This window comes from Podarcis erhardii (assembly GCF_964252035.2).
Source record: "Podarcis erhardii genome assembly, chromosome: 12".
Lineage (NCBI taxonomy): Eukaryota > Metazoa > Chordata > Lepidosauria > Squamata > Lacertidae > Podarcis > Podarcis erhardii.
Window position 1 is genome coordinate 11,457,946 of NC_138513.1, and position 26,050 is coordinate 11,483,995.

The following is a 26,050-nucleotide window of genomic DNA, read 5'->3' on the forward strand; positions in this document are numbered from 1 at the left end:
CACTGTACCATGTTGATTATGTGGAGGAGCAAACACATGAATGGGAGTTATTATTTCTTTAATGGGGGGCAGCCCTTTTACACTTGCAGAATTTCACTACTGAGCTAGATATTATTATTGATAAACCAACTTAGCTTGCATAAGATGAAATGAAATTATATTTGTTAACCTTACTAGGCCAAAATATGGTTGTTCATGCTGGCTCTTGATCCTGAAGTTGCATCAGTCTTTATAAGTATTGTGATGCACTGATACACCTATCACGTCTGCCCATCCACCTGGGAATTTACCGTATTTTTTGCTCTATAAGACTCACTTTTTCGCTTTTAAAAAGTAAGGGGAAATGTGTGTGCGTCTTATGGAGCGAATGCAGGCTGCACAGCTATCACAGAAGCCAGAACAGCAAGAGGGATTGCTGCTTTCACTGTGCAGCGATCCCTATTGCTGTTCTGGCTTCTGAGATTCAGAATTTTTTTCCCTTGTTTTCCTCCTCCAAAAACTAGGTGCATCTTGTGGTCTGGTGTGTCTTATAGAGCGAAAAATACGGTAGCTTTGGTTCCCCTCCCCCCCTCAACTTCAGTGCACCTCATTTTTCCAATTAGAACATGCTATTTAAGACTTCTTAATATGAGTGTCTGTACATTCTGGTATGTTAGTGTCTTTTCTGTAGATATTCATAAAATAGCTTTTAACATTTTTAACGCCTGGCTAAGTGACAGAAAATACCTAATGTTCCGTTGGGATATTCAGCTGCGTGATAACCATCCTGAGAATATTATATAAACAGAAACATAAATGCCAGCATTATTTTATTAGAATCCATGTTAAAAGATAAATTATGAATCTTCCACCTTTTAAATATAAGTAAGTTAAATAAATATTTATTTATTTAATAATTTTGTGTACCTCCCTTCATCCAAAGACCCAAAAATATTATTTGCAGATTCTAAAAAGCATATTTCATCATTTTAAACTTGTTCCGTATTGTGGCATCGGGAAAATAAAAATCACCTCAAGTCCTCCCCCCCACCCCCAGTTCCCAGGTCCTAAGATTAAATTAATGACTGCTCTTCATCTTTTGTTCTGTTCTGTTAAGGTCTATGGTGCCACTCCTTCAGGTGATATCACGTGGCTCACCGATGTCTTTAGAAGATTCTAGTCGGATCATCCCTCTCTTTTATCTTTTTAGTTCCTTGTTTAGTCACTCGCTTATTTCTATACATGATAATGAATTCTTTGGTGATCCTATAGAAGGTAAGAGTATCCTCCTCAACAGCTTTTGTCTAGTGAAATATTTCCCCTCAAAACTCATATTGTTGTTATAAACACATGGTCGTGTGTGTGTGTGTGTGTATGTGTATTATCCACACACACCCGGGCTGGAAGTGTACAGTATTTCCCAAAATTCTACAAAACTGAGTAACTGTTGGTTGTCTCATTTTTTTGTTGTTGCTATAATTATACCATAATTTTGAAATATTCTCCTGTTGTTTGTCTGTCCCTGCCCTTTAATATCTCTCAGGAGTGGAGGGGAAATGATGCTGAATTTGCTGTGGTTTTATTCAGGCCTGTAGCAACTTACGACTTTCAAGCTGGACAGAACCCATTGGACACACAATAGTCGTCTGCAGGGTGCTTAACCATCCTTTATTTTGGCAATTGAAAGCAGCCAGGCAGTAAAAAGGAGCATTCTGGTGCTTCCCTACATGGTTTGTAGGCTGTGTTGGGCTTTTTGGGTTAGAAGTTGTATGGATCTGGTTAAAAACAAAGTGCCAAACTTGAGTTTTGAAATTGGTGCTAAATTGTCATAGATAAAACAACAGGGAAGGTTTTATTAGACTTGCACTGCTTGTATAAAATTGGCATGCAAAAATGTTAAAACCCAAGCCCTGTACTTATTCTTCTATATTAGAAATGTAGCTAACTCTTAGCTACATTGAAAGCAAAGAGGCATAATTCTAACCAGAGATATTAGCATAGATCCAAAATATCTTCTCCAGTTCTGTCTTGTACTTTGGGTCCAGAGAAATAACTTCTAGTTATGTATTGTCTAGTTGTAGGTCCAAGGCAGTCATCGATGATGCCTTTTACATTAGAAGAACTGGTAATATTATCACGCTGCCTTCGAGATGCTTGCTTAGGAATCATTAAATTGGCATATCCTGAAACCAAACCAGAAGTTCGTGAAGAATACATTGCAGCATTTAGAAGTGTTGGAGTCACCACAAATACAGAAATGCAACAGTGCATCCAAACAGAACAAAAACGGTGGATTCAGCTCTTTAAGGTACAGTAGTTTTGATTTATATATAGAACTTCCCTTTTCATGCACTTTAAACATGGAGATAACACAGGTGATGATGTCTACATATGGAGTTAGCACCTGATTTAATTACAAAGACAGTAAGAGAGATTAGTTTTTTAATTAAAGGGTTTTTTATAGAGTATGTTTCTCCTGATTGTAAATGCTATTGTAAAATAGTATTTCTGGCAGTATATTTTTAATCTAATTGAATTTAAGTGGGATCTTAGAAATGTTAAAAATGCCATTATATCTTGGAACAAGTAGTTTTCTTGAGGAGCTTAGATGCAGAAAGGAGAAGTGATGTAGAAAATGGGTGCTACATTCGTTTCTGATTCAGCTACTGATGTTTAGCTGTTAGTTCTTGCAGATGTTGCATATCCATAAATAATGAGTATCCTATTCAGACAGTTTGGAACAATGCAGTAAAGAAGACCAAACTGAGTAGGGCTTTAGAGATGGGTCTTTTACAAAAATAGATAACATAAGTTGGTTTTTTATTTTATTTTTAAAAGAAACTATTCTGTTAACACAAGGGTGGGGAACATGGGACATTCCAGCTGTTGCTGGACTGTGGTTGGCTGGGCTGATGATAGCTGTAGTCTAAGAACATCTGGAGGACACCTGGTTGGCAACCCTTTGTTAGTGAATCAGTAGTGCTAATAATACATTATTCAGTTTTCCCCTATTTTTGTTTTTTTCTCTGTTGAGACAAACAATCTTGGAGCTATGCCCATGGTCCATACTTCATGTACTGTTTTTTGGGGTGTCTGTATGATCTTAAGCTCCTTTTTGAGTACCATACACATTGCAGAGCCTGGCTGAAAAGCTGTCGTGTGGATATCAACCACCTATGGGTGCGGTAAACTAAGACTTTGTTTGCACACCAGTTACAGTGTTTCAGGGAGACGAAATGAATAGCCTTCTACCCAGTCTATTTTTTCTTTCTTTTTGGCAACCCAAGGTTGAACAACACTAAGGAGGTGGGTTAGGAATCGAGAATATAACGGTTGTGCAAGAAAGTGCTTGACTTGCCATGAAATTTCTGCAGCAAACACATATAGTCAGCTAAAATTACTCATTAAAGGAGTGGAAGCAGAAGAAATGCATTTTCCAAATTGAATGCTAGATTTACAGTCGGTTTAATACTGGCGACCTCTCACACACTAATGTTCAGTTCGAGTCATCAGCCGTCCCTTCAGGTCTTTTATCACTGCTTTTGTCAAGCTATCTATTTAATTGAAAGAAGTTAATTGAATGAAAATGATCAACTAAGCTTGTATTAATATTGCTAATGGAACTTTCTTCTTGGCCATGTTTGGAGAAAGATGTCATGCTAGACTTTAGGAAAGGCCCATTAATGCTTGCACTTAACCTGATGGGCTAATTAAGGAATGCTTATTCATTCTACAAGTCTACAATAGCCTCTATCCCGCCCATTTTGCCCGATTTTTACAACACATTTCACTTACGAGCATGAACATTACGGACATTACCAGTGATGAGAGTAACTGATAATGTTTTGATTGTGTTGAATACGGTCCTAATGCATCACTAAAGTTAGAATTTTTGCAGATTGATCTAATATCTGTTTGCACAATTTTATTTAATTAGATGTCCTTTCATTATCCTGTTACATGCTCAGTTTGTTAAGCTGGGCAGAGAGGCCCAACATATGTTTTTGTATGTTATGAAATCATGCCATGTCCTTGCGCTGTGCATCATTACATCCATTTAGCAAACTATCTGGTGTTGAAATCTACAAAAAGAACTGTTTTAACGCTTATGTAGAGTTGTTAAAATTTGGAAAGATTCCAGGGGGTCTTGATAATTAATAATTGTACAAAGAAAAGCAAGTTGCAGAATAATGTTCACCAGAGAAGAAATACCGTATTTTTTGCTCTATAAGCTCTCCATCCTAAAAAGTAAGGGGAAATGTGTGTGCGTCTTATGGAGCGAATGCAGGCTGCGCAGCTATCACAGAAGCCAGAACAGCAAGAGGGATGGCTGCTTTCGCTGCGCAGCGATCCCTCTTGTTATTCTGGCTTCTGAGATTCAGAATATTTTTTTCTTGTTTTCCTCCTCCAAAAACTAGGTGCGTCTTATGGAGCGAAAAATACGGTGCATATAATGCATTTCTCTTAATCTGTGTGTATTCTGTGCCTTTAAAAATAGAACTGCACAAGATAACACCTCTGTGGCCAAGGAATGGAAACACATGGCCCTCCAGATCTGACTCCCATCATCCCTGAACATACCCCATGGCTGATGGGAGATTGAGTCCAACATCTGGAGGGCTACAGGTTTCCCATCCCTTTTGCCCAACACAAAAATGATAGAATCTCAGCTGGTTAAAGCAGAGTGCTGATAACGCCAAGGTTGCAGGTTAGATCTCTGTATGTGACAGCTGTGTATTCCTGAATTTAAGGAAGTTGGATTAGATGATCCTTGGCTTCCCTTCCAACTCTATGATCTATATGTCAGATATAACATAGACCCAACCCATTATAATTTCACTTCTATCGTGTTCTGTGAATGTAGGAGTCTATGGTAAACAAATTGAATGAGATTTGTAGAATATAATCTGTAGGACTAAAGGTTTCAAGTCCTGCATTTTTGCATGAGATTCAATTTTTTGCACAAAAGTTGTAGTGGGTGATGCTCTCACCGATAATCAAGTAACCCATCACAAAAAAAAATCCCATTACCTAGACATACATGCACAGTTCAATCCTTCTCTTTGAAATCTGCCCCAAGAAGGGAAGAAATCTGTGTCTCACTCAAGCAATGTGCACTCCTGCTTCTAATGTACAGTAGTAACTTCTTACTTAAAGGAACCAGTTTGCAACAAATTTACTCTTTCTTTGGTGCCAAAGGGCAGCTGAAAGAGAGGGATTGTAGGTGCCACTTCAAAACAAATAGTTTTATCCTTGTTTGCATGCTTCTGCTGTTGACAAACCTGACTTATCCTTAGTTTCCACCCTCCCAGAATTTTTTTAATGAAAAATTGGATACAAACCTATTGAAGTAACCAAGTTTATGAATTTGTTTTGTTTCTATCAAAAAACCAAAATGTTTTCCTCATATTCTAGTTCTAAATGTTTTCCAAGCTCAAGAGATTCCTAAAACAATTGGTAAAAACAACAGAACCTTACTTAAGAGAATAATTTTTAAAGTTACACTGTTACATTTAGTTTTAGTTTCAGAATAAAGAGGGGACAAGATAGAAATTTAGATAATTATTAGGCATGGTATGGAGAAAGTGGATAGAGAATTATTCCTGTCTCTCCCCACCCCAATATAATAGGGCCCCGATCTAGGGCCCAAGATCACCCCATGAAGCTGGTTTGTAGAAGATTCAGGTCAGATAAAAGGAAGTGCAGCACATAGGAATTCACTCCACAGGCTGACAACATGGGTGGCATTAAAAGGGGATGAGACAAATTAATGGAGGATAAGGCAATCAACAGCCAGGCACTACTTCTATAATCATACACCGCATGCTTCTGAATACTAAATTCAGACGGATTCAAATTACAAGAAGATTTTGCCTAGATGTTAGGATTAACTTTTTGACAGTGTTAGAAACTGAGATATGAAAGCTAAGAGCTAAATGGCACTTTGAACCTAGGTTATGGGCGCAGCAACTGAATGTCTAGGCACATCTTTTTAATAACAAGAATACAAAGCTTGAAAATGAAGGAACTGCAGCTAAAATATTATGTTCATTTTTCACATGGTCTAGTCCTTCCCCTGCCCACCCCCTAATATTCTTAAGAGGGTCTCTTCTCCAGTCTTCAGAGAGTGGCTGGAAGTGGGGAGGCAGAAAAAGGTCCTCCTTTCCTTCCACTCTGCAGTTTTAATCTGAAATCTTAGGCGCAGTCCTGCGCCCAGAGCTCAGAAACTGCTCGCGCTAATGAAATTCCCAGTGGCAAGATGCTCCTAGAACAATGGGAGTTTCAAACACTGTTCTGACAGTAAGAGCTGCATAGTAGGGGGTTGGACTAGATGACTCGTTGGGTCCAGTGGCGTAGCGTGGGGGGTGCAGGGGGGGCCGGCTGCACCGGGCGCAACATCTGGGGTTAGGGCAAATCCACGGGTTAGGGGGCGCAAATTACTTGCCTTGCCCCGGGTGCTGACAACCCACGCTACGCCACTGGTTGGGTCCCTTCCAACTCTACAATTCTGATTCTTCATCCTGCCTTTGCACTTCCCATGGGCTTTTAATTGGTCATTGTGAGAAAAGGGATGTTGGACAAGAATAGATAGGCCTCTGGTATGATTCAGCAGGGCTCTTTATGTTCTTGCCTCTTTTTAGAATAAAGAATGGTTCCCTTTTGTAAAACCCCCCTCCCCCCGCTCTGGTGTGTTTCTGAGCAGGCTTGTAGGAAACTGGTCACCCACCCCCTCAAAAAAAGAAGAAGCCCTAAAGACTATTTCTGCCTCAGATTAATTTCTTTGAATGTCTTTCAGATTACTTCCCTCAGTGCTTGAAAGGTTTCACATGCAATATCTCATGACGTTTGCAATCAGGGCCTAATGGAATCAGTGCTTGAGTGACCAACTTGGCTAACCTGCATTGAATTTTACAGAGGGCAAAAAGTGGTGAAAAAGATTCTGCATAATCATACAGATCTCCTAATGTTCCCCCCACCAGTAGTTTTCTAACCTGTAAAAAGTTCACTTAATAAACCAGGTCATTAAAAAAAATATCTTCAGTATGTGGAAAGGAAACCTTTTTGATTGTCCATTAAGTTCTTTTGCTCCTTTTGGCATCTGCCCACTAATGCACCAGTTGAGACATTATTGAAGTAATTACATTTTTTAAAATAAAAAACCCCCTATTGGCTCATAGTGCCATACATCTACTGTGCTGCTTTCAAACTTGATATAACTGAATGGGAAGGGCAGGGATTTTGTTTAGTCTTATAAATTAAAGATGAGTGTCTTAAAATGTTCAATTATTATCTGGGTCTTGGATCATCATATGCATTCTTGGATCTTGTGAATATCACAAGGAAGGGAATATGTAACATGTCTTTTCTAGCATTATTCTTTTCCCTACCTCCAATAATCACCTGTGATCTAGCACTGGTAACTGTTGGAGGAACTGGATATTTACCTAGGTGTGAATTTCTTTTATGGTCACAAATCACCTGATGTATGAGATAAATCAACAGGCAAGGTCAACTAAGCCAGTTAGTTACTATGGCAATGACCCAGTGTTTAAGTCATGTCAGCTCATTAGTCAGTCAGTCTGTCCATGAGTTGGAGTTTGTGTTGTGACTTGAAGGTGGAGCAACAGAGATATTTTATGCTAGTATATATCTGTATCTGTAGAGCCAACAAGCTGTATGTATATATGAACACCTAGACTGTATTACTAAAGCCTTATCTTTTACAGCCGTAAACTATTTTGCATTTTAAGCTGCCTCTGGGTGGTGCCTGGAACTGTGGGGCAACTACTTCTATGTGGGTATCTTACTCAGATCTCCTGCCTCCTGAAACTTTGTCCTTATATCATAAGGAGTAGATACTGGCCTGTTCAAATGTAAAACCTTTACAACAGTGAGCTGCAGCAAGCCTTGGTCTTGTACACTTCCATCTCCTCCCTGGGTGCATTTGTAAAGAGGAGTTAAGAAATACTCGGTTCCATTTTGAAATAACTGCCGCTTGTTGTGACATCTGAAGTGTACAAACTGGTTAATCTTAACTATGGCCTATTCCAACAAACTATAGTAAAGATTAACCACAGTTTATCTGGGTTCAGATATCATGACAAACGACAGTTAATCTGAAATGGAAGCAATACTTTGCTGAGGCTTACTGTGGCTCATTCTTGTAATGCTGAACCATGGTTTAGTAGTATATCCGAATACAGCCACTACTTAGACAATGACTCCAGTTAGTGCAAAATGAGGCAGTGCGATTGTTGACAAAAATGAGAGTCTGTCAGAATATTATACTTGTGCTTAAAGATTGGCACTGGCTACCTGTTGGCCACTGGGCTGAGTTACTGTAGGTACAAAAGGCTCTTAATTGTTTGGGACCAGATTACTTAATAGATCACCTTACATACTGATGTGATCACTTTAATCTGTGGAACTTGTACCATGTACCATGTACTACATTTGAAAGGAGTAATTCCCTTAATGTGGCAGCACCTGTCCTTTGGGCAGTCGCCATGACTGTACTGTTTTAGATGTCTGCGGAAAACTTTTTTGTTTCAACTGGCCTATCCAAACGTGTAATTTTGTTTCATCTGCTCTTAAACCTATTTTAGATGTTTTATTGTATGTGGTTGTTTTTATGTTTTAAATTTGTTTTTATTTACTTTTTAAATGCTTTATTTATTCATTCTTTTATTTACTGTGTGTTTTCTGCCCAGAGAATGGCAGGATGTAAATTTAAGTTAATAAATGGTACAATTGGGTATTTTATTCTAAATTACTTTAAGTGAAAACAATTTAGTTTCCTTGACTTTCCTCAAAATCCATTTTTAACATGTTGAGAGATTCCAGTTGTTTTGATGAAGAAGTAATTTTAAAAACAAAATAAAAGAAAAAAAATTCCTTCCAGTAGCACCTTAAAGACCAACTAAGTTAGTTCTAGGTATGAGCTTTCGTGTGCATGCACACTTCTTCTTTTGACTATGGCAGACCAACACGGCTACCTACCTGTAACTGAAGTAATTTTAAGTAATTTATCTAATGAACTTTGGCTAAATATTTGATTACTTAATCATGTCTCTTAAGAACAAAAATACTGTAACATTATATATTTTTAAACATTTCTGCTTTGTCTGTGGTATTCTGAAAAGGACAAAGTTACAATCTATATTGATATATTTCTGCCAACCAGGTAATCACTAACTTGGTGAAAATGTTGAAATCTAGAGATACAAGAAGGAATTTCTGCCCACCAAACCACTGGCTTTCAGAACAGGAGAACATTAGAGCAGATAAGGTAATACAGATGTGGCTGTTTTAAAAAACTCTTTCATTCTTTTAAAATCAAACACTGTACAGATTTAAATTCAGTTTCCTTTTAAAATAAAACTCCTGGTATTAATAATCACATATGTACTTTAGTACAATTCTGGTGTGCAGGTGTTAATCCGACTCCTTGAAGCATTTGGCATGTGTATGTCACTTGTTCTCAGTTCTCTATTTGTGATATATTTATCATGTCCTATGCATGTTTACTAAGAAGAAAGTTGCACTAAGTTCAGTGGTACATCCTTGGGAATAATTTTGTGTAGGATTGTAGCATTAATACACAAGGTATTTATCATATTCCCTGATAAACTTGTGATGCCTTGCTCTGTTGCCCAGTGGTAGAGTTAATCAGAATTTAGGAATTCGGAGCGGTGTTTTATTTGAGTTGAGCATTATTTTAATACATGGTGTCTGTTTTCCTAGAACATGGTTTGCGGTATCCTAACAGAGCTGTATGTCATTTGAAACTCTGTTTCTGATAATGATCATGATTAAACTGCAGGAAATACTTTTGTCTTAAGGTTTTGACATGAAATATTTAACTATTACATTTAATAAACAACTAGGTTACACAGCTTTATGTGCCATCAGCCAGGCATGTATGGAGAGTGAGAAGAATGGGAAGAATAGGACCTCTGCAGTCTACTCTAGATGGTAAGACAATATTGCTTTGCCTCGGAAACTGAAGATGTCGCATCTTTCTTTTGATAAATGGAGAGCCTGTTTCTGGAATGTGAGCTTTCCCAATCTGTTGATACAGCATTTAAGAGAATTTGTGCTCCAGTCACAATGCAGTTCATTGGCAATAGCATGCTTCTGAATTGTAGTTGCTGGGAAACAATACATTGTGCTCATGTCCTCTTTGGGGCTTCCCCAAATATCTGGTTGGCCACTGTGGGACAACTAGACAGGATGCTGGACTAGATGAACCCTTGGTTTGATGATGTAGGATTTTTCCTACATTCATGCCAGCAGTTGTTAATATACCAACAGCCTCTGGGATTGAGTGAGCTAAATTTTACCTAGACAATTGATGGTACCCACTAAAGACCAATAGCTTTTTACATGGCCAGGTGGTAGGTACTTGAAATTCCACTGTGTTTGATGTCCTCTTATCTGTGCAACTGATAGATTTGCATCCAAAATCAGTTTTCTCTGCCTGTTCGCTTTAATTTCTTGATGAAATAAAGGCTTAATCTTCCATAGGTTGTTCCTCTACCTTTCTTGACTGAATGCCCTTGAAATGAAAAAAGATGTGATCAACATGATTGTGTGAAGAAGGGCACATAACAGTGTGTTTATGATTTGTTTAATCCCACTTGACTCCATATGGGCTAGAATCAATTAGTGTGAAAGAACCACTGACTCACATATGGCTATGTTTATTTGTGCTTTTTCATTTACTTAAATGGCAAGCTCTTGAGTTCTAAATGTCTTGTGTATTGATGACTCCATCCCATATTTCTCTTTAAAGATGGAAACGTTGATGGGGCAATGTAGATAAAATTGACTAATTGACCAGAATAATTGAACTGCTGAAGTTAGATAGTGGTTTACCTTTGCTGTACATGCACTTTGTTTTAAAACGCTTTTAACCCTTAGCTTAATAGATAGCATACGTTGACTGTAATTAAAACTGTTTACTGAAAGTTAGGAAAACACTCATTCCAAGGGCTTACAATATTGGTATTTGCCAAAAATTCCCAGCTCTGTTTCTGTTGCACTAAATAGGCACTCTTAATAGCTCTAGTTAAAAATAGCTTGAGGAGCTCAAAAGTATAGTATCTGTTACTGCTGATGCTTGCTATTGAAAGGCCAGCTAGTCACTACTACCCTGCAAACAGATAATGATGATGATGATGATGATGATGATGATGATGAATTGCTTCTGCTTTAATACTCAAGTCATACATACCCAGTCTTCCAAGAATTTTTACCATTCCTGCAGGCAGTGTCTGCCTGTGCTTGGGAATAGATCTTTCATCATTTACTCAGATAACTAAAATTTTGTACTTTTTTTGTTTGAGGAGTTTTCAGTTCCAACCAAATTGGTTTGCCTTTGTCCACATGAACATTTATATGAGGTGTACAGTTTAACACAGACTACACCTCTCTTGTTCCAGTGACTATAGCCAGGACTCAGTTAGGGCTATACAATCAAATGTGTGCATTTGTATACCTGGTGGGACTTCCTACAGTTTCATTTCTGAACTACAGTGTCTTACTTTGCATTGGAGACCACTCCCAGTATCCTTTGAATTTGGGAGCTATGTGTTGAACAGCACAAAGTATGTGGATGGTTCAGTAGGAAGAAATGCCACCAAGTCTAAGTATATGAGCAGTAACTCCCCACACAACTATTTGGATCTCAGTTTATCATTGCTTTATACAGTCAACAAGCTTGGCTCTTTGTATGGAGTGGTGTCTTTACCATCCAGAGAAGAATGGAAAGGTAGTATATTGTATTGTGCACTAAAACTGAGCTCTCTCCCTCTCTGACTTTCAATTTAAAAAGTGGGGTTGGATCCAGCACCTCTTTCCGTGTCTGAGGAACGACAACTTGCAATATTGACTGAGCTACCTTTTGTGGTTCCTTTTGAAGAAAGAGTAAAGGTACACCATCTCTTTAAGTATTGTACTTTTGATAGTTAGCATAAAGCAATGTATTTGCTAAATACGGAATCTTGCTACATGATTTGTAAAGGACCCTGTTCTGCAACACAGAAATAGGCGATCTTTCTGCGTGATCCTATCATTCCAGATGCCATTTTAAAATCACAAGTGAGTGGTGGCATGGTTCAAAGGTTCTTCAGTTTTAGTGCCTCTGTCTTAAAGCGGCTGGGGATGTTTGTATGTGTCTCGTGGTGTGATATTTTCTTTTTTAAATCCTAGATGTGCCAAAGCTATTCTTCGCACCTCCTCTCCCAACCTGGTGTAATGAAGGTGTCTTGGACTACAGCTTTCATTAGTGTGCCTAATGCTCACAGACGATGGGAATTGTAGCCCAAAACACCTGCAGGGCACCGGGTTGGGGAAAGTTGCCTTATGTGATCACAGCTGTGTATGCCTTGCTGGTGTTTAACAGTCATTTTTTGTTCTGGTTGCAGAGGATGGGCAACACTAGAGAAACAAAGTCCAAAGCGCTGTTATATTTCAGAATGGGGAGTACCTTTTTGGGGGATGGGGTAGGGCGATCCTGACCTCGACCTATAATTTAGTTATAACTTTGAAAATCATCAGCCCTTTGAAGTATACCACAAAGTGCCTATTGTTTAAAGGGCTGTCTTCATCTTCTTAGTTTTAAAAAACTGTAATAACTTTCTAAGGTTCTTTTGTTGACTCTACAGCTTTCAGCTAATTAGCAAACTGAATTCCCAGAATTGTGCTGCCATCAATGTGTGCTAGTCCTATCAAGGAAATGAAAGATAGTTTCATGGGAGAAATAAATCACTGTTTCCCAAAAGGACAATGATAAATGGAGGGGAAACGTGTTGTTTCGCTTTGGTGCAAGACTTACAAGTGGTACAGAACAGAATTATAACTTGAAACTTGCATTCGTCAAGTTTCTTAATGCAGGCGTAATACCTTTTTTAACTATTCCCTATACTAACAGTTTACACACATTAACAAACTCTCCAGTATATTATCATTAAACACAGTTTTGAAAGCAAGCTGGAATGTTGTGAAAATGTGGGATATTGAAAATCCATATTTAAATGGGATTACTTTTTCTCTCCCTTTTACTACTCGATTTATACAAGATATTTCAAAGGCTGATCTATGCTGACAAACAAGAGGTTCAAGGAGAAGGCCCATTTCTGGATGGAATTAATGTCACTATTAGGAGAAATTATATTTATGAAGATGCGTACGACAAACTTTCCCCTGAAAATGGTAATGTGTTTTTAAATTAATGCTAAAATAAGTTCATAGTAATAAAATCACTTGCCCTGGGAACTATAAAAATATGAGCCATATACTATTTTCTTGCATGAAAAGCTTACATCCAGATTGTGGGCCAATTTGGTTAGTGCACCATATGAAGATGAATAATTTTCTACCTCGGAATTCCATCTATCTACAGTGGTGCCCCGCAAGACGAATGCCTCGCAAGACGGAAAACCCGCTAGACGAAAGGGTTTTCTGTTTTGGAGGTGCTTCGCAAAACGAATTTCCCTATGGGCTTGCTTTGCAAGATGAAAATGTCTTGCGAGTTCCTGCGGGTTTTTTTCCCTCCCCCCCCCCCCCGTTTTCTAAGCCGCTAAGCCGCTTATCAGCTGATCCGCTAAGCCGATAACCCGCTAAAAGCCGCTAATAGCGCTAATAGCGCTAATCCGCTAAGCCGTCAATGGGCTTGCTTCGCAAGACGAAAAAACCGCTAGACGAAGACAATCGCGGAACGGATTAATTTCGTCTTGCGAGGCACCACTCTATCTGTCTGTCTGTCTATCTATCTATCTATCTATCTATCTATCTATCTATCTATCTATCTATCTCCACCGGGCTCTTATGAAGCTATTTTGGGATTTTAAAAAAGCTTTTTTAAAAAATTTTTTTTAAGCCTGTTGCACATTACTTTTGCCTAGATTTCTTCAATGTGTTGCCTGTTTTTTCACATGTTGTGAGTGGATATTCATACTTTCAGTAGGATTTCAAACATTTAATTTGTGAATAGCTCACTGGTGGATAGACTGTTGTAAGTTGAAAGAGCTCGTGATCTGAATAAAAGAAGGCAGTTTTGCTTCATCTTTCAAGGTGAAGATTTGGTGGTGAAGCTGTACTTGCTTTCTAATTAAGGACAGAACCATTGTAGAAATGTTAAGTTCAGCGAGCAATAAAAACAGAGGGGCTTCATTCAGTCGTTGAGTTCCAGAAATAAACCCTGTAAGTCTTAAGATGGAGTCGTCTGATGGGAGTTATCTAACAGCAACTTACAGAGGCTCAGGTTCCTCATCACTTATTTAGAACAACTTGTCCTGAAGAAAGCCTGAACCAAATGCACCTTTAATTTTTGTTTAAGTGGAATTGCAATTGTTTTATAACATGTCGATAAGGTCAACAGACTTCATAACATGTTTTAAAGGGGCTACTTTACCCACCACTGTATGGTATTTAAGGTGCTGGTTTTGACCTTTAAAGCCCTTCACGGCCTAGGACCCTCGTACCTAAGGGAACGGTTCTCCTGGTATGCCCCACGGAGGACCTTAAGGTCCATAAACAGCAACACCCTAGAGGTCCCGGGCCCTAAGGAAGTTAGATTAGCCTCAACCAGAACCAGGGCCTTCTCAACACTGGCTCCGGCCTGGTGGAACACTCTGTCTCACGAGACCAGGGCCCTGCGGGATCTGATTTCTTTCTGCAGGGCCTGTAAGACAGAGTTGTTCCACCTGGCCTTTGGCTTAGAATCAGTTTGATTCCCTTCCCCTCTTTCTTTTTCCTTTCTCCTCCTGTGAAGAGGCTGCATCCTAATGTTTTAATGTTGTATTTTAATCTTGTTTTTTAAATTGTATTTTAATCAACATGTTTCTATTATTGGTTGTTAGCCGCCCTGAGCCCGGTCTTGGCTGGGGAGGGCGGGGTATAAATAAAATTTATTATTATTATTATATCTTCTGTCAGGGAACTGCCATCGGAGAGTCAGGTGGTGGAAGGGCTCAAGGAGGGTAGGAGAGCCTCAGATGCTGAGGAAGGAACCAGCAGGGGGAGAGAGAGAGTTCCCACAGAAACTCAGTTGGAGGGATGGCTCCAAGATATTTCCAGTGAGAACAGCGGAGAGGTTTCAGGACCTCCGCTGGGGACGCCCACTCCGCGTAGGAAACTGTCGCGCAGAGAATCCAGAAGGAGAGTTTCCGTTAAGGAACTCTTAGGTTGGCGTAAATTCCGGAAACGCCCACTGACGGATTCTGCCAGCGATTGAGGTAGCCATACGTCCATGGCTCCGCGGACTGGGAGAGTTTAGAAACAGATTGCATGAGTTGAGAACTCAACCGTTTACGCATAAGCAGCCCCTAAACCCATAACATCTTCATAAAGTTGTTTTTAAATGTATGCATGTGTAAAGAGTTGTGCATTTGCAAATTCTTACATAACTTGTTTTCTCTTTCTCTAGAACCAGATTTGAAAAAACGAATTCGTGTCCATTTACTTAATGCCCATGGTCTAGATGAAGCCGGTATTGATGGGGGTGGAATATTCAGAGAATTTCTGAATGAACTGCTTAAATCAGGATTTAACCCTAACCAAGGTTTTTTTAAGACCACCAATGAAGGACTGCTTTACCCTAACCCTGCTGCACACATGCTCATTGGAGAGTCATATGCAAGGCACTACTATTTCCTTGGGAGGATGCTTGGAAAGGTAAAAATAAATAAAATTGCAGATATGTATGAATAGGAGCTGCTTGTCTAGTATATGAGATAGAAGTGGATTTTTTAATGGAATGTTTTCAGAAATGGAAAGTACTTGGGAAACAATAATAGGTTTGTATCCATTTTCTTTGCCCTTTCTATGAAGAGAAGGGCCTCTTCATTTTGATCATGTGTTACATTTGCTTTAACGATATTGATAGCTAAATGCGCACAGCTGCATTCTTCATGCTTGACATTCTTACTACCTGTGGGGTTACTTTCTTAATGCTCTATGTTTTAAGTGAAAAGATACGCACACCATTTTTGTCTAAGACATTTTCCAAGTTGAATTGCCTTCACACAAAAAATTAACAACACTTCGTAAGGTTATAGATTATAAAGTCTTAATGATCAGTAGTGTCAGGTAAATTTTTGTTTCAGGCAGACAATGATAGATATGATAATGAACTCTCTGATTTGATAGGGTTTCATTCATAGAATCTCAAGCCTGGTCATGGTGTCAAGTTTTAGTTTTTCAATGTCAGGAAAAATGCATTTGGTTTCCACCAAGATGATTCATTTTCCTTCCCAACCCAGCAACTTTTTTTCTTGTCTCTAATACATGGAGCAGGACCTAAGGTACTACAACAGCACTGAGCTGTGATGAGTTAGGATTCTATTAATTACCATTGTTCCTGATTTTCTAGTTCCCCCCTTAACTTCCATTATTGACAGCCATTTCATTGAGCTCCCACAGTGACACCAGTTGCACAGAGGGGTGAAGGTGCAGTAGAACAATTTCACACATTGTTTTTCGGTGTACACCTAAGATATTTTAAGTGTACATCAAAACATGTAAATCACGAACCTCACAGGTGTGTCTTTGCAAACTTGTGTCATCAGGAGCCTCTTGACTGCACACTCTGGATTTGTCTCAACATGGTGTGTGAAATGGCCTTTGCCATCTGGCCATATCAAGGCTCCACATAACAACACTAGAGAACAGTTTGTGCTGATCTTGGAGCTACTTGTAACTGCTAGAGTAGACATGTATTGGACCTGGGAGTGCCTGGAGGCCTGTGTGAGTGCCTGGAGGCGGTTGGAGGTTGGATGGCGGCTAACAGATTGAGGTTGAATCCTGACAAGACAGAACTACTGTTTTGGGGGGACAGGTGGCGGGCAGGTGTGGAGGATTCCCTGGTCCTGAATGGGGTAACTGTGCCCCTGAAGGACCAGGGGCGCAGCCTGGGAGTCATTTTGGACTCGCGGCTGTCCATGGAGGCACAGGTCAAATCTGTGTCCAGGGCAGCTGTTTACCAGCTCCATCTGATACGCAGGCTGAGACCCTACCTGCCTGCGGACTGTCTCGCCAGAGTGGTGCATGCTCTGGTTATCTCCCGCTTGGACTACTGCAATGCGCTCTTTGTAGGGCTACCTTTGAAGGTGACCCGGAAACTACAACTAATCCAGAACGCGGCAGCTAGACTGGTGATTGGGAGCGGCCGCCGAGACCACATAACACTGGTCTTGAAAGACCTACATTGGCTCCCAGTACGTTTCCGAGCACAATTCAAAGTGTTGGTGCTGACCTTTAAAGCCCTAAACGGCCTTGGTCCAGTATATCTGAAGGAGCGTCTCCACCCCCATCCTTCTACCCATTCTACTTCTGGCGGTTCCCTCACTGCGAGAAGCCAAGTTACAGGGAACCAGGCAGAGGGCCTTTTCGGTAGTGGAGCCAGCCTTGTGAAACGCCCTCCCACCAGATGTCAAAGAGAACAACAACTACCAGACTTTTAGAAGACATCTGAAGGGAGTCCTGTTTAGGGAAGCTTTTAATGTTTGATGTATTACAGTATTTTAATATATTTTTTGGAAGCCACCCCGAGTGGCTGGGGAAGCCCAGCCAGATGGGCTAGGTATAAATAATAAATTGTTGTTGTTGTTGTTGTTGTTGTTGTTGTTGTTATCTGGAAAACTTACCTCGCCAACATCTAAAATACAAAAGCTGCTATATTTTACCTGGATATTAACAGGTTAATTGTTAAAGTATTAAAAGGGGAGTGGGGGAAGTTTGACTTTGGGTTGAGAAAAGCTGAGAGGCATGGCTGTTCTTATACTTTGAGATCAGAAGGAACCCAGTTGCTTGTCATTTTGAAAGCAGTCAAATATTGATGTGTGTGTGTTCTGTGTTTACATAAGGCACAAAATGACTACGTTATTTAATAATTAGCTGTACCCAGGTGCAGAAACACCCTTTAACTGGCATGTTTGGAAAGCTGATGAATTCAGTAGCAAGATAAGGCACGGTTTTACTATTTGGTCCCTGCCAGTATTGTGGTTTTAGTTAAAGACTTCATTAAATTCTTCGGTTTTATAAAAATGCTTACCTTTTATCCATTTGCAAATAATTTTGGAAATGCTGCAGTTGTTTAGTCTTTGTATAAATAAACTGCATGCCATACAAAGGAAGCCATCTGAAATCCACAGAAATTTCTTATTTGTATAAATAAAAAATGCAGAGTGTTGCTGCTAAGAGCTCTATTTATATGACAGTGTTATCAGAAAACAAATACATGAACATTGAATGATTTACCTATATTCTGTGTAGCCAGCCATTCAGTGGTAATCACCTAGTATATTTTAGTTAGTGCTGAATATTTCTTACCCCAAATATTTTCAATGTTTTTATTAAATTATTTAATGTTTATTATTAAATAAAATAAAGAGCATAAAGAAATACTAATACAGCAGGATGAAAGCAGCATAGGGTAGGACATTATCATTGATCTTGTTCTAAAATATTACAAAAATACCCATTTTACCATAAACATGGCTTATATGTATTCTTTTGTAATAAGTTATCTTAGTTACTATGGATCTAATTTTCTCAACCCATGCAGATATCCATTTTTATTTTTTTAAAAACTCTCTTGTTCCAGTTCTGTGTTGAATAAATTGTATTATATCCCTGACAATTTATAATAATACACATTAAAAGCTCTTCATTGTGGTAGTTGCAATTTTGAAAGAATATTACCCCCTCCAAATATCTTTGAACTATAGATGCTTTATATCACAGTCCTAACCATGTCTACTAAGAAGCAAGTCCTATTGAATTCAGTGGGGCTTACTCCTAGGTAAGAAAGGTTAGGATTGCAGCTGTAACTACTTAGGATTACCACATTTATAGAACAGTCCTATGCACTTCTACTTGAAATAAGTCATATTCAGTTCAGTGAGGCTTACTTTTAGTTATGGAGGATATAAGGTAATAGATTCATTGGCTCAATAAATCAGTTTAAAACATTTTGATAGACTAATATTGATCAAATAGGCAGCAGATTTTGAAAATAAATTCAGGTTGAACTTTCAGACGGCAACAGAGACATTATGAAACTGCAGGGAATATCTTAAGGTGATGGCAACTACAGCAGAACCAAGTGTCTGAAAATGTTGAGTTACTGTTTCAGAACTGTTTCACTTGCATGCTTTCCCCCCCAGTTTTTAAAAATCATTTTCCTGACACTCATATGATTAAGTATGGCTGCAATCCCAACTCCACTTACCTGGGAGTAAGCCTAATTTAATCTAGTGTTTTGGAGCAGAGATGGTTCATTTTTGTATGTGGCAATATTACTCAACTTCCAAGAACTTCATGGCAGACACAAATTTTAGAGGGAAGGTTTTCTCCAGTACTGCATTTCCACCATGGGAAAAGCATGTTGAACTTTCATGTCATGCAGTTGATGAAGGACCAGGTGATTTGCTAGAAAACTAGACACTCCTAAGGGGAACAGGAGCAGATCAGACATCTGAGCCTAGTCTATGCTTTGAAGAACTCCTAGGTTGGCTCTATCCTTCTTTATCGTCACCTCAAATAGATGTCAAATAAAAACTAGAAATCTTTTTTTGTAATTTTTTTAAGTCTCCTAAAATAATTTTTTTAAAGGCCATTAAGTAAACTGCCTGATATTCTACTTTGGTTGTTTGGGCCTTTTTTATTCAATATGTTAATAGCACAAATAAATGTGGTATTTGAATAATTTCAAAATAGTATGAATTTGCTAATGATTCAGTAGTATAGGAACTCAGTATTGTTCAGCAGATTTTAAAAATTTCCTAACTTATTTTTGAAATGGTTTTAACATAACTAATATGCTTGTCTTCCCTATACCAGTTCCTTTCACATAACCAATTATCTTTTCATTACAAATGGCTAAACTTAGTACCAGCATTTATAAATATGTGTCCAGCACTAAAGGACTACTAAAAGTGTGGTATTTTAACACTAAATCTTTGAAAGGGAAAAGATTGTATTGATTGATTGTGATATTTATTGGGTCATAATGTATTTAAATTTTCTTTAATGCATATGTTAGTGATTGTTTACTGTGATAAAGAGCACAAAGGTCTCTGCAAGCAATTCTACATGGAAAGAATTACCTCATGTCAGTGGTCACTTCTCAATTAAAAGTTCCATTAGCAGATGATTCCAGCTTCTGGTTTGTGTACTGATTGCATTTTATAACTCCTAAATCAGGCTTCCTAGACAGGGAATAAATAAACAGTTAAAGTATGTGGTAATGGCATCCTGATCTTCTTTTGCCTTTGGAAACACCTAGGTCCATTTAAGTCAATTAAGTTCAGAATATTTAGTGGAATAAATTGTCATGTTTGAACTCTTACTGAAAATGAGTACTCTGCTGATTTGAAGATATTGATTCCTCTCAATACGTGTTCCCACCACATGGATTAATTATAATTACCTGTGCCCACTTGTTTTTTTTTTTAAACAAATGCTTCATATAGAAAAGTTATACTTCTTGCTGGTAATTTTATTCTTCATGAACTTGCAACAGGATAATTCTTTTGAACAAACTAATTCTGGAACACTCGTGCTCTTAAGGGCCTATGGCTATCCGTGCAGAGTGGCAAAAATGCTTCCTTAATGCGGATCATTATAGTAAATTGTAGTCTTGTGATTCTTGTTCTGTGCACAGAAACAGATGTGCAGATGTGTGAAATACGACTTTGAAACTTCTGCTTGGAAGATAAGCACAAGTCCTCCCATATCCGTTTGTAGTTCTGGTTCTCTGTAAAAATGACTATAGAAGCTGCTGGCGAAGTAGCAACAGCAATTAGTATGATTATTGTAAAATATTTAGCAGCAAATCTGTGTAATTTAAATACCAGAGGCCCATAACGTTAATTCTGTGTGTCTATTATAATAGAAATACATAGCTATTTTTTCTGTTTGATATGTGTGAGTAATAGTTTCTTTCAGTGTAAAAGAGTAAATTAATCATTCAGGGGATCGTGAATTTGATGAAAGGAGCAATAAATGAAATAAATAAATACTGAGGATTGTATACAATGACTGTGTCAGCTGAAGGCAGTTTCTACGACTGTCTTTTTCTGTTTCCACACCCACCCCTGAACAGTGGGGCCATGCCATATGGGGACTGCAGTGTGGTTGTGGTTGTTGTGGAATTCACATGAAATTAAGTGGAGCACCATTGGGTCAAGATCCCTGCATCTGCTTTCAGGTGATTCTCCTTCCCACTGCAGTGCCATATGACACCCTTCCCTTCAGTCTGTGGTTCTGGAGAGGGGTTTGAGGGGTAGAGAGAGCTGCTGGCAGAAGAGGAAGGGGGGAGTAGAAAAGTTGGCTGCACAGTTTTCCACTTGTACAACCATTGAATATAAGTATGGGTGTTTAAGTAAAAGGATATAGCAGTGTAGTACATCGGGGGAAATGTGTTGGAGACTGGACAAAAAAGTATGATTTAACAAACAAGTAAAATAGAATGTTTTATGTTAGTATTGCAATTTTTTTAAACTGTAAAAATACTAAGTTTGTCTTAATATTATGCTTTATATTAAATCTGAACATTAGGCTGCTGGGGCTGTAGAAGGAGGCCATATTAGGGGAATAGTTAAGAAAAAATAAAACAAAAAGTCTGTAAAATGATACAGTGGATGCATTTGAATGTCTACATTAAATCACAACTTAGCAAGACACGACTGAGCTTCAGCAGACCTCAGACTTGCATGCTTCTTCTCCCATGTGGCCAGAATGAGTTCAGAAGCAACCATCTTAGCTTAACAGCATTTTGCACGCTTAAGAAAAATTGCTACCAAGAGCTTCCAAACTTTTCTTCCTGGCTGCATGGGAGAAGGAGCAGGGAGTTCTCAAGCCTGATGTATTTTTAGTTTTTAAATTTGAAACTGAAGGACCAAGGTGAGCTTGGCTTGATCAAGAAACCCCAGAAGTCTGGGCATGTGTGCACCTACTGCAATGTGTGGCTTATTATATTTTGCCATGTAGAAAGAGAAGAGCTTAACTGACTAACTTATCAAAGAACTGCTATACATTTCGCAGATGCCTATTTTAAAAACTTAGCTTTTACACTAATTGGAATATTAACTATTCATCTCACCTTGTTTATACAATGAATGTTTCTTTTGTCTTTTATATTTGGAGAAACTTGGCTATGGGAAACTGTGCCATCTTGATTATAATTTTAATTAAACACAATCAAGGTGGCCTAAAAATGTTTTATATAGTTTTTAGATTAAGTTATAAATGTTTGCTGTGGAGCTACCTGAAGATTGATAGATCTGCATTTGAAAAGCATTATTTTTATATTGATTCTTAATGTAGTAAATTACTAAAGTTATTTGGCAGCAAACAGAAATGGCCTGTGATGTTGTTCACATTTATTCTCCTGATAGCACCACAATTTGCATTAATTGCATTGCTAGTGCACTCACTTATATTAAAAGGCTTCTACGATAATTAATCCTTTTTATTTCAAATCATTTTGGCACAATTTCCAGCAATAAACACTCATAAAAGACAGACACTTGAAAAATAACATGCAGGTTCTTTCAATATACCTATTGCTATTTTCCCTTGACAAGGAGTTATTGATAGGCTTCTAGGAGCCAGTGTTAACATGTGGCTAAGAATTAAGACCCATATGAAAAATGGTAAGTGGATTATTTTGCATAAAAAATAGACAGTTCTTGAATCTGTGTAATTAACCTGTGTTTAGAAAATACCTTGATTTATGCCTACATTTGTATTTCAGTTGCATACATTATGGAAATTTAATTTATAATCCATTTAGCTGATGTGATCATAGTGTTTAGGGCTATCATTTATTAGTGCTTGTATATTAAATGCTTTAAATGCCTAAACCTGACTTGTGTTGGGGTGGGGAGGGGGAAAATATATATAAGGATGCAGAAGTATTTGGTGAGTCAGTGATTAAATTCAGCTTCAGATTTCAGGTAGCTTTGATATATTTACCAAAGTTGTGGAGTGTGTGTGTCTGTTACTAATTCAGAATAGCAAACTGTGACCATACAGATTGCAAATTAATGATTTACACTTGAAGTTTACTTTTTCAGCTACACAAAGAAAGGTTTCAGTTTTCATCCCTTTCCTAAAAATGCCTCCTTGGCTTTGATCTTGTTATTCATACATTCTTGGGGCTAAACTGTCACACAGTGTTTTGTGTGAAGGTATTTTGATAGGGCATCATTAGGAGATTGGTGCTTTTTACTGCTCTTTGTGGTTCTGTAATTTTTTCTTGACCCTGAATACAGAAAGTTTATGAAGATTTGCATTTGGAAATAGAAGGAAGGAGCCCTTCTGTGCTCATATACATGCTGTTAATGAGAGTAATTATGGCAGCTCATCCAAGAGCAGAAACCTAAAGACCTAGAGCGGAGGAGTATAGGATATAGAGCTAATTACAAATGAAACAAACAAACAAACCTAGAGTAGCACAATCTGCAGCTTCCAGTATTTAATTGAAAGCTGCCATTAGCTATCACTTTATGGGCAGATAGAGAGGCACATCGTTCTGAATGTCTAGGTGAAAGCAGTATATGTCTACCATTGATAAATAGGGTGGCACATAATTCAGTTTAATACTATAACAGCCAGTAAATGCATTGGAATTAAGGACTCTTAGCATATAGAGCGTGGGGTTGGTGTTTGCCTATCCAAAAACCTGGTGAGGTATGGAAAAGAAAGGCCGTTATATTTTAAGGGCCAGAAAACATTCTAGCAGTGAATTGACCGAGTGACCCAAGGACATTGGTTCACTTGTAGGAGAACTTGAATTTGAAGCTTCTAGATAGCAGCAGTGGTGCAGACTTAATTTTGAGGACTTTTTATAACTTCGATTTTAATGCATTATCGGTAGATAGCACACTGATTTTTAAAAAATGTGCCACCTTTCTGTTAGACACCAGGCACCAAGGCTACCTGAAAAAAAACGAATCCTAACTTTATTGCATTTATAAAATAACAGTAAAACAATAGCAATACCCATAGCCTTGTAATATTTCATACAATGTGTATCTCTATTTAGATGCATTTAAAAGTTTGTACATAATTAACCATATGCCTCTCTCGCTCGGGGTTTGTTACTGCTCTTCTGTCCAAGTGCAGAATGTATTCCCATGTTGTGAGAATCTCTCCTTTCATGTAAATAAATGGGGGGAAATGGACACATGTCTTTACTGGGTGGAATCTCAAAATACAAAATGGGGTGGCTGGGTGGATGAGAGGGGAATTAAGTTCAGGGCTGGGAAGGTTAAGCACTCCTTAGTTCCTTTGCCCCTTTCCATTACTAGCAATGGTAAACCAACCAAGTAAACATGGCCATACAAATCCTCAAAATTTTCATAACGCAGAATTCACCTTCGTATGGGGAGAGGTGGTCCTTGAGGTATTGCAGTCCTGAGCTGTTTGTTTATAAGTCAAAACCAGCACTTTGAATTGAGCTCAGAAACTTATTGGAAGCCAGCACAGTTCAAACTTTGTTGCCCTGGTGAGTAACCTGGCCACTGAATTCTGCACCAGCTGATGTTTCTGAACTGTCTTCAGAGGTAGCCCACATACAACACATTAGAGTAATCTAACCTAGAATGGGGCTAAAGAGAAAATCAAAGTTTCCAAAAGTAAGTAGAATTGACTGAATACACACAGGAGATAAGCTGTCATTTATTCAGTAAGGAGGTGGTCTTTTTCATTTTGACTTCAAATAAAAGCATTCAGGTTTTCTTATATAATGTTTTGGCAACTGTTAAATGACGGAAAGAGATTCTCTGCAACTCTACCATGGTACAGCTTGATTAAGTCATTTCTGAGTTTTGATGTTGCTAATTACTTTATGTATTTATGAGACTTGTTTTAATGTTTTTGTTTATGCGTTTTTTGTATTGCCTTTTCTGATACATACTGCCTTATACTGATACAAACTGCCCGATGACCACTTTTGGTGAAGGGCAATATAAAAATATCGAAATAAAATATTTACATTGGATGGATGATACGAAGATGGATGGGGGAACTTGTATAGCACTCCCATAGATGGAGGAAATATCCTGCTAAGTTTCTTAAATGAAAGGACATAGTAAATACTTAGCTTCTGAAGTATATAAAAATAATTCTCGACTTTACTTTTTTTTTTAAAGGCTTTATATGAAAATATGCTTGTCGAGCTTCCATTCGCCAGTTTTTTCCTTTCAAAGTTGTTGGGAACAAGTGCAGATGTGGACATTCATCACTTGGCTTCACTAGATCCCGAAATGTACAAAAACCTACTTTTTCTCAAGAGCTATGAAGGGGATGTGGAAGAACTTGGGCTGAATTTTACTGTGGTGAATAATGAATTGGGGGAAGCACAGGTAAGGGACTTAGGCTTTTAAGTTCTCAGCAATGTTTCAGATGTCATAATGATAAAGCATGTGTTCATCAATGACTTTGTAACTTGGAGTCAAAGCATACAGGCACTCTTTGTATTGATACTCATCAAACTAGCTCTTATGGCAAGTCACATATGCCTTTAGATAGGGGAAATTATTACATAATTTTTGTATTTAAATTAAAAATGCTTTGCATCAACCTCAAGTTCTTCACTTTCATCAGAAGCACTTAGAGATTGGGATATGCAGAGAATACTGCTTTACAAGTGTCACAAAGTGTTTGCCTAGCCTGTTGAATTGTTTTCACAAATAGTTGTAGCTGATGACTCTAAAATGTTGGTATGGAGTACTGAATTTGTAGACATTCAGGATACTATGAAGGGCAATTCTACATGGTAGGTAATGACTCGAATAGAAAACCCTAATAGTTGGTTAGAGTATATGAGTTAGAGTATATGAGCTTGAATACAAAAGAACTGGGCAATTAGTTCCAGAGGAACTTTGCATTGTTCTTTTTGAACAGGAACCCCTGCTATGCGGCAAATGCTCACTGAAACAGAGGAGAATTTGAAAAGCAGTGTGTGATGCAGTAAGGGGGTCCTGCCTAAGCCCTTGGGTGCACCTAAAGTATCTCGTTGGATCTCTGCCATTGCAATTACTTCTGCTGGGTGCTTCTG

At 38.3% G+C, this 26,050-nt stretch overlaps 1 protein-coding gene and 1 long non-coding RNA gene across 3 annotated transcripts in view; one reads left to right on the forward strand and one right to left on the reverse strand.

Moving 5' to 3' along the window:
* Positions 1–26,050, forward strand: part of UBE3C (ubiquitin protein ligase E3C) — a 61,411-nt gene that overhangs the window by 25,742 nt on the left and 9,619 nt on the right. For both annotated transcript variants that reach the window (XR_014150078.1, XM_081834224.1), the window contains exons 12-19: positions 1,097–1,254; positions 2,055–2,287; positions 9,164–9,268; positions 9,867–9,954; positions 11,816–11,913; positions 13,062–13,194; positions 15,410–15,657; positions 25,143–25,355. Coding sequence is in view for 1 of the 2 variants with exons in the window: in XM_081834224.1 (XP_081690350.1) it covers positions 1,097–1,254; positions 2,055–2,287; positions 9,164–9,268; positions 9,867–9,954; positions 11,816–11,913; positions 13,062–13,194; positions 15,410–15,657; positions 25,143–25,355 (1,276 nt within the window). In the remaining variant the exon portion in view is untranslated. The remainder of the gene's footprint in view (positions 1–1,096; positions 1,255–2,054; positions 2,288–9,163; positions 9,269–9,866; positions 9,955–11,815; positions 11,914–13,061; positions 13,195–15,409; positions 15,658–25,142; positions 25,356–26,050) is intronic.
* Positions 9,983–26,050, reverse strand: part of LOC309326088 — a 42,618-nt gene continuing 26,550 nt past the window's right edge. The window contains exons 2-4 of the long non-coding RNA XR_014150127.1: positions 20,091–20,192; positions 18,035–18,121; positions 9,983–10,537 (exon numbers count right to left, since the gene is read on the reverse strand). This is a non-coding gene — a long non-coding RNA (uncharacterized lncRNA). The remainder of the gene's footprint in view (positions 10,538–18,034; positions 18,122–20,090; positions 20,193–26,050) is intronic.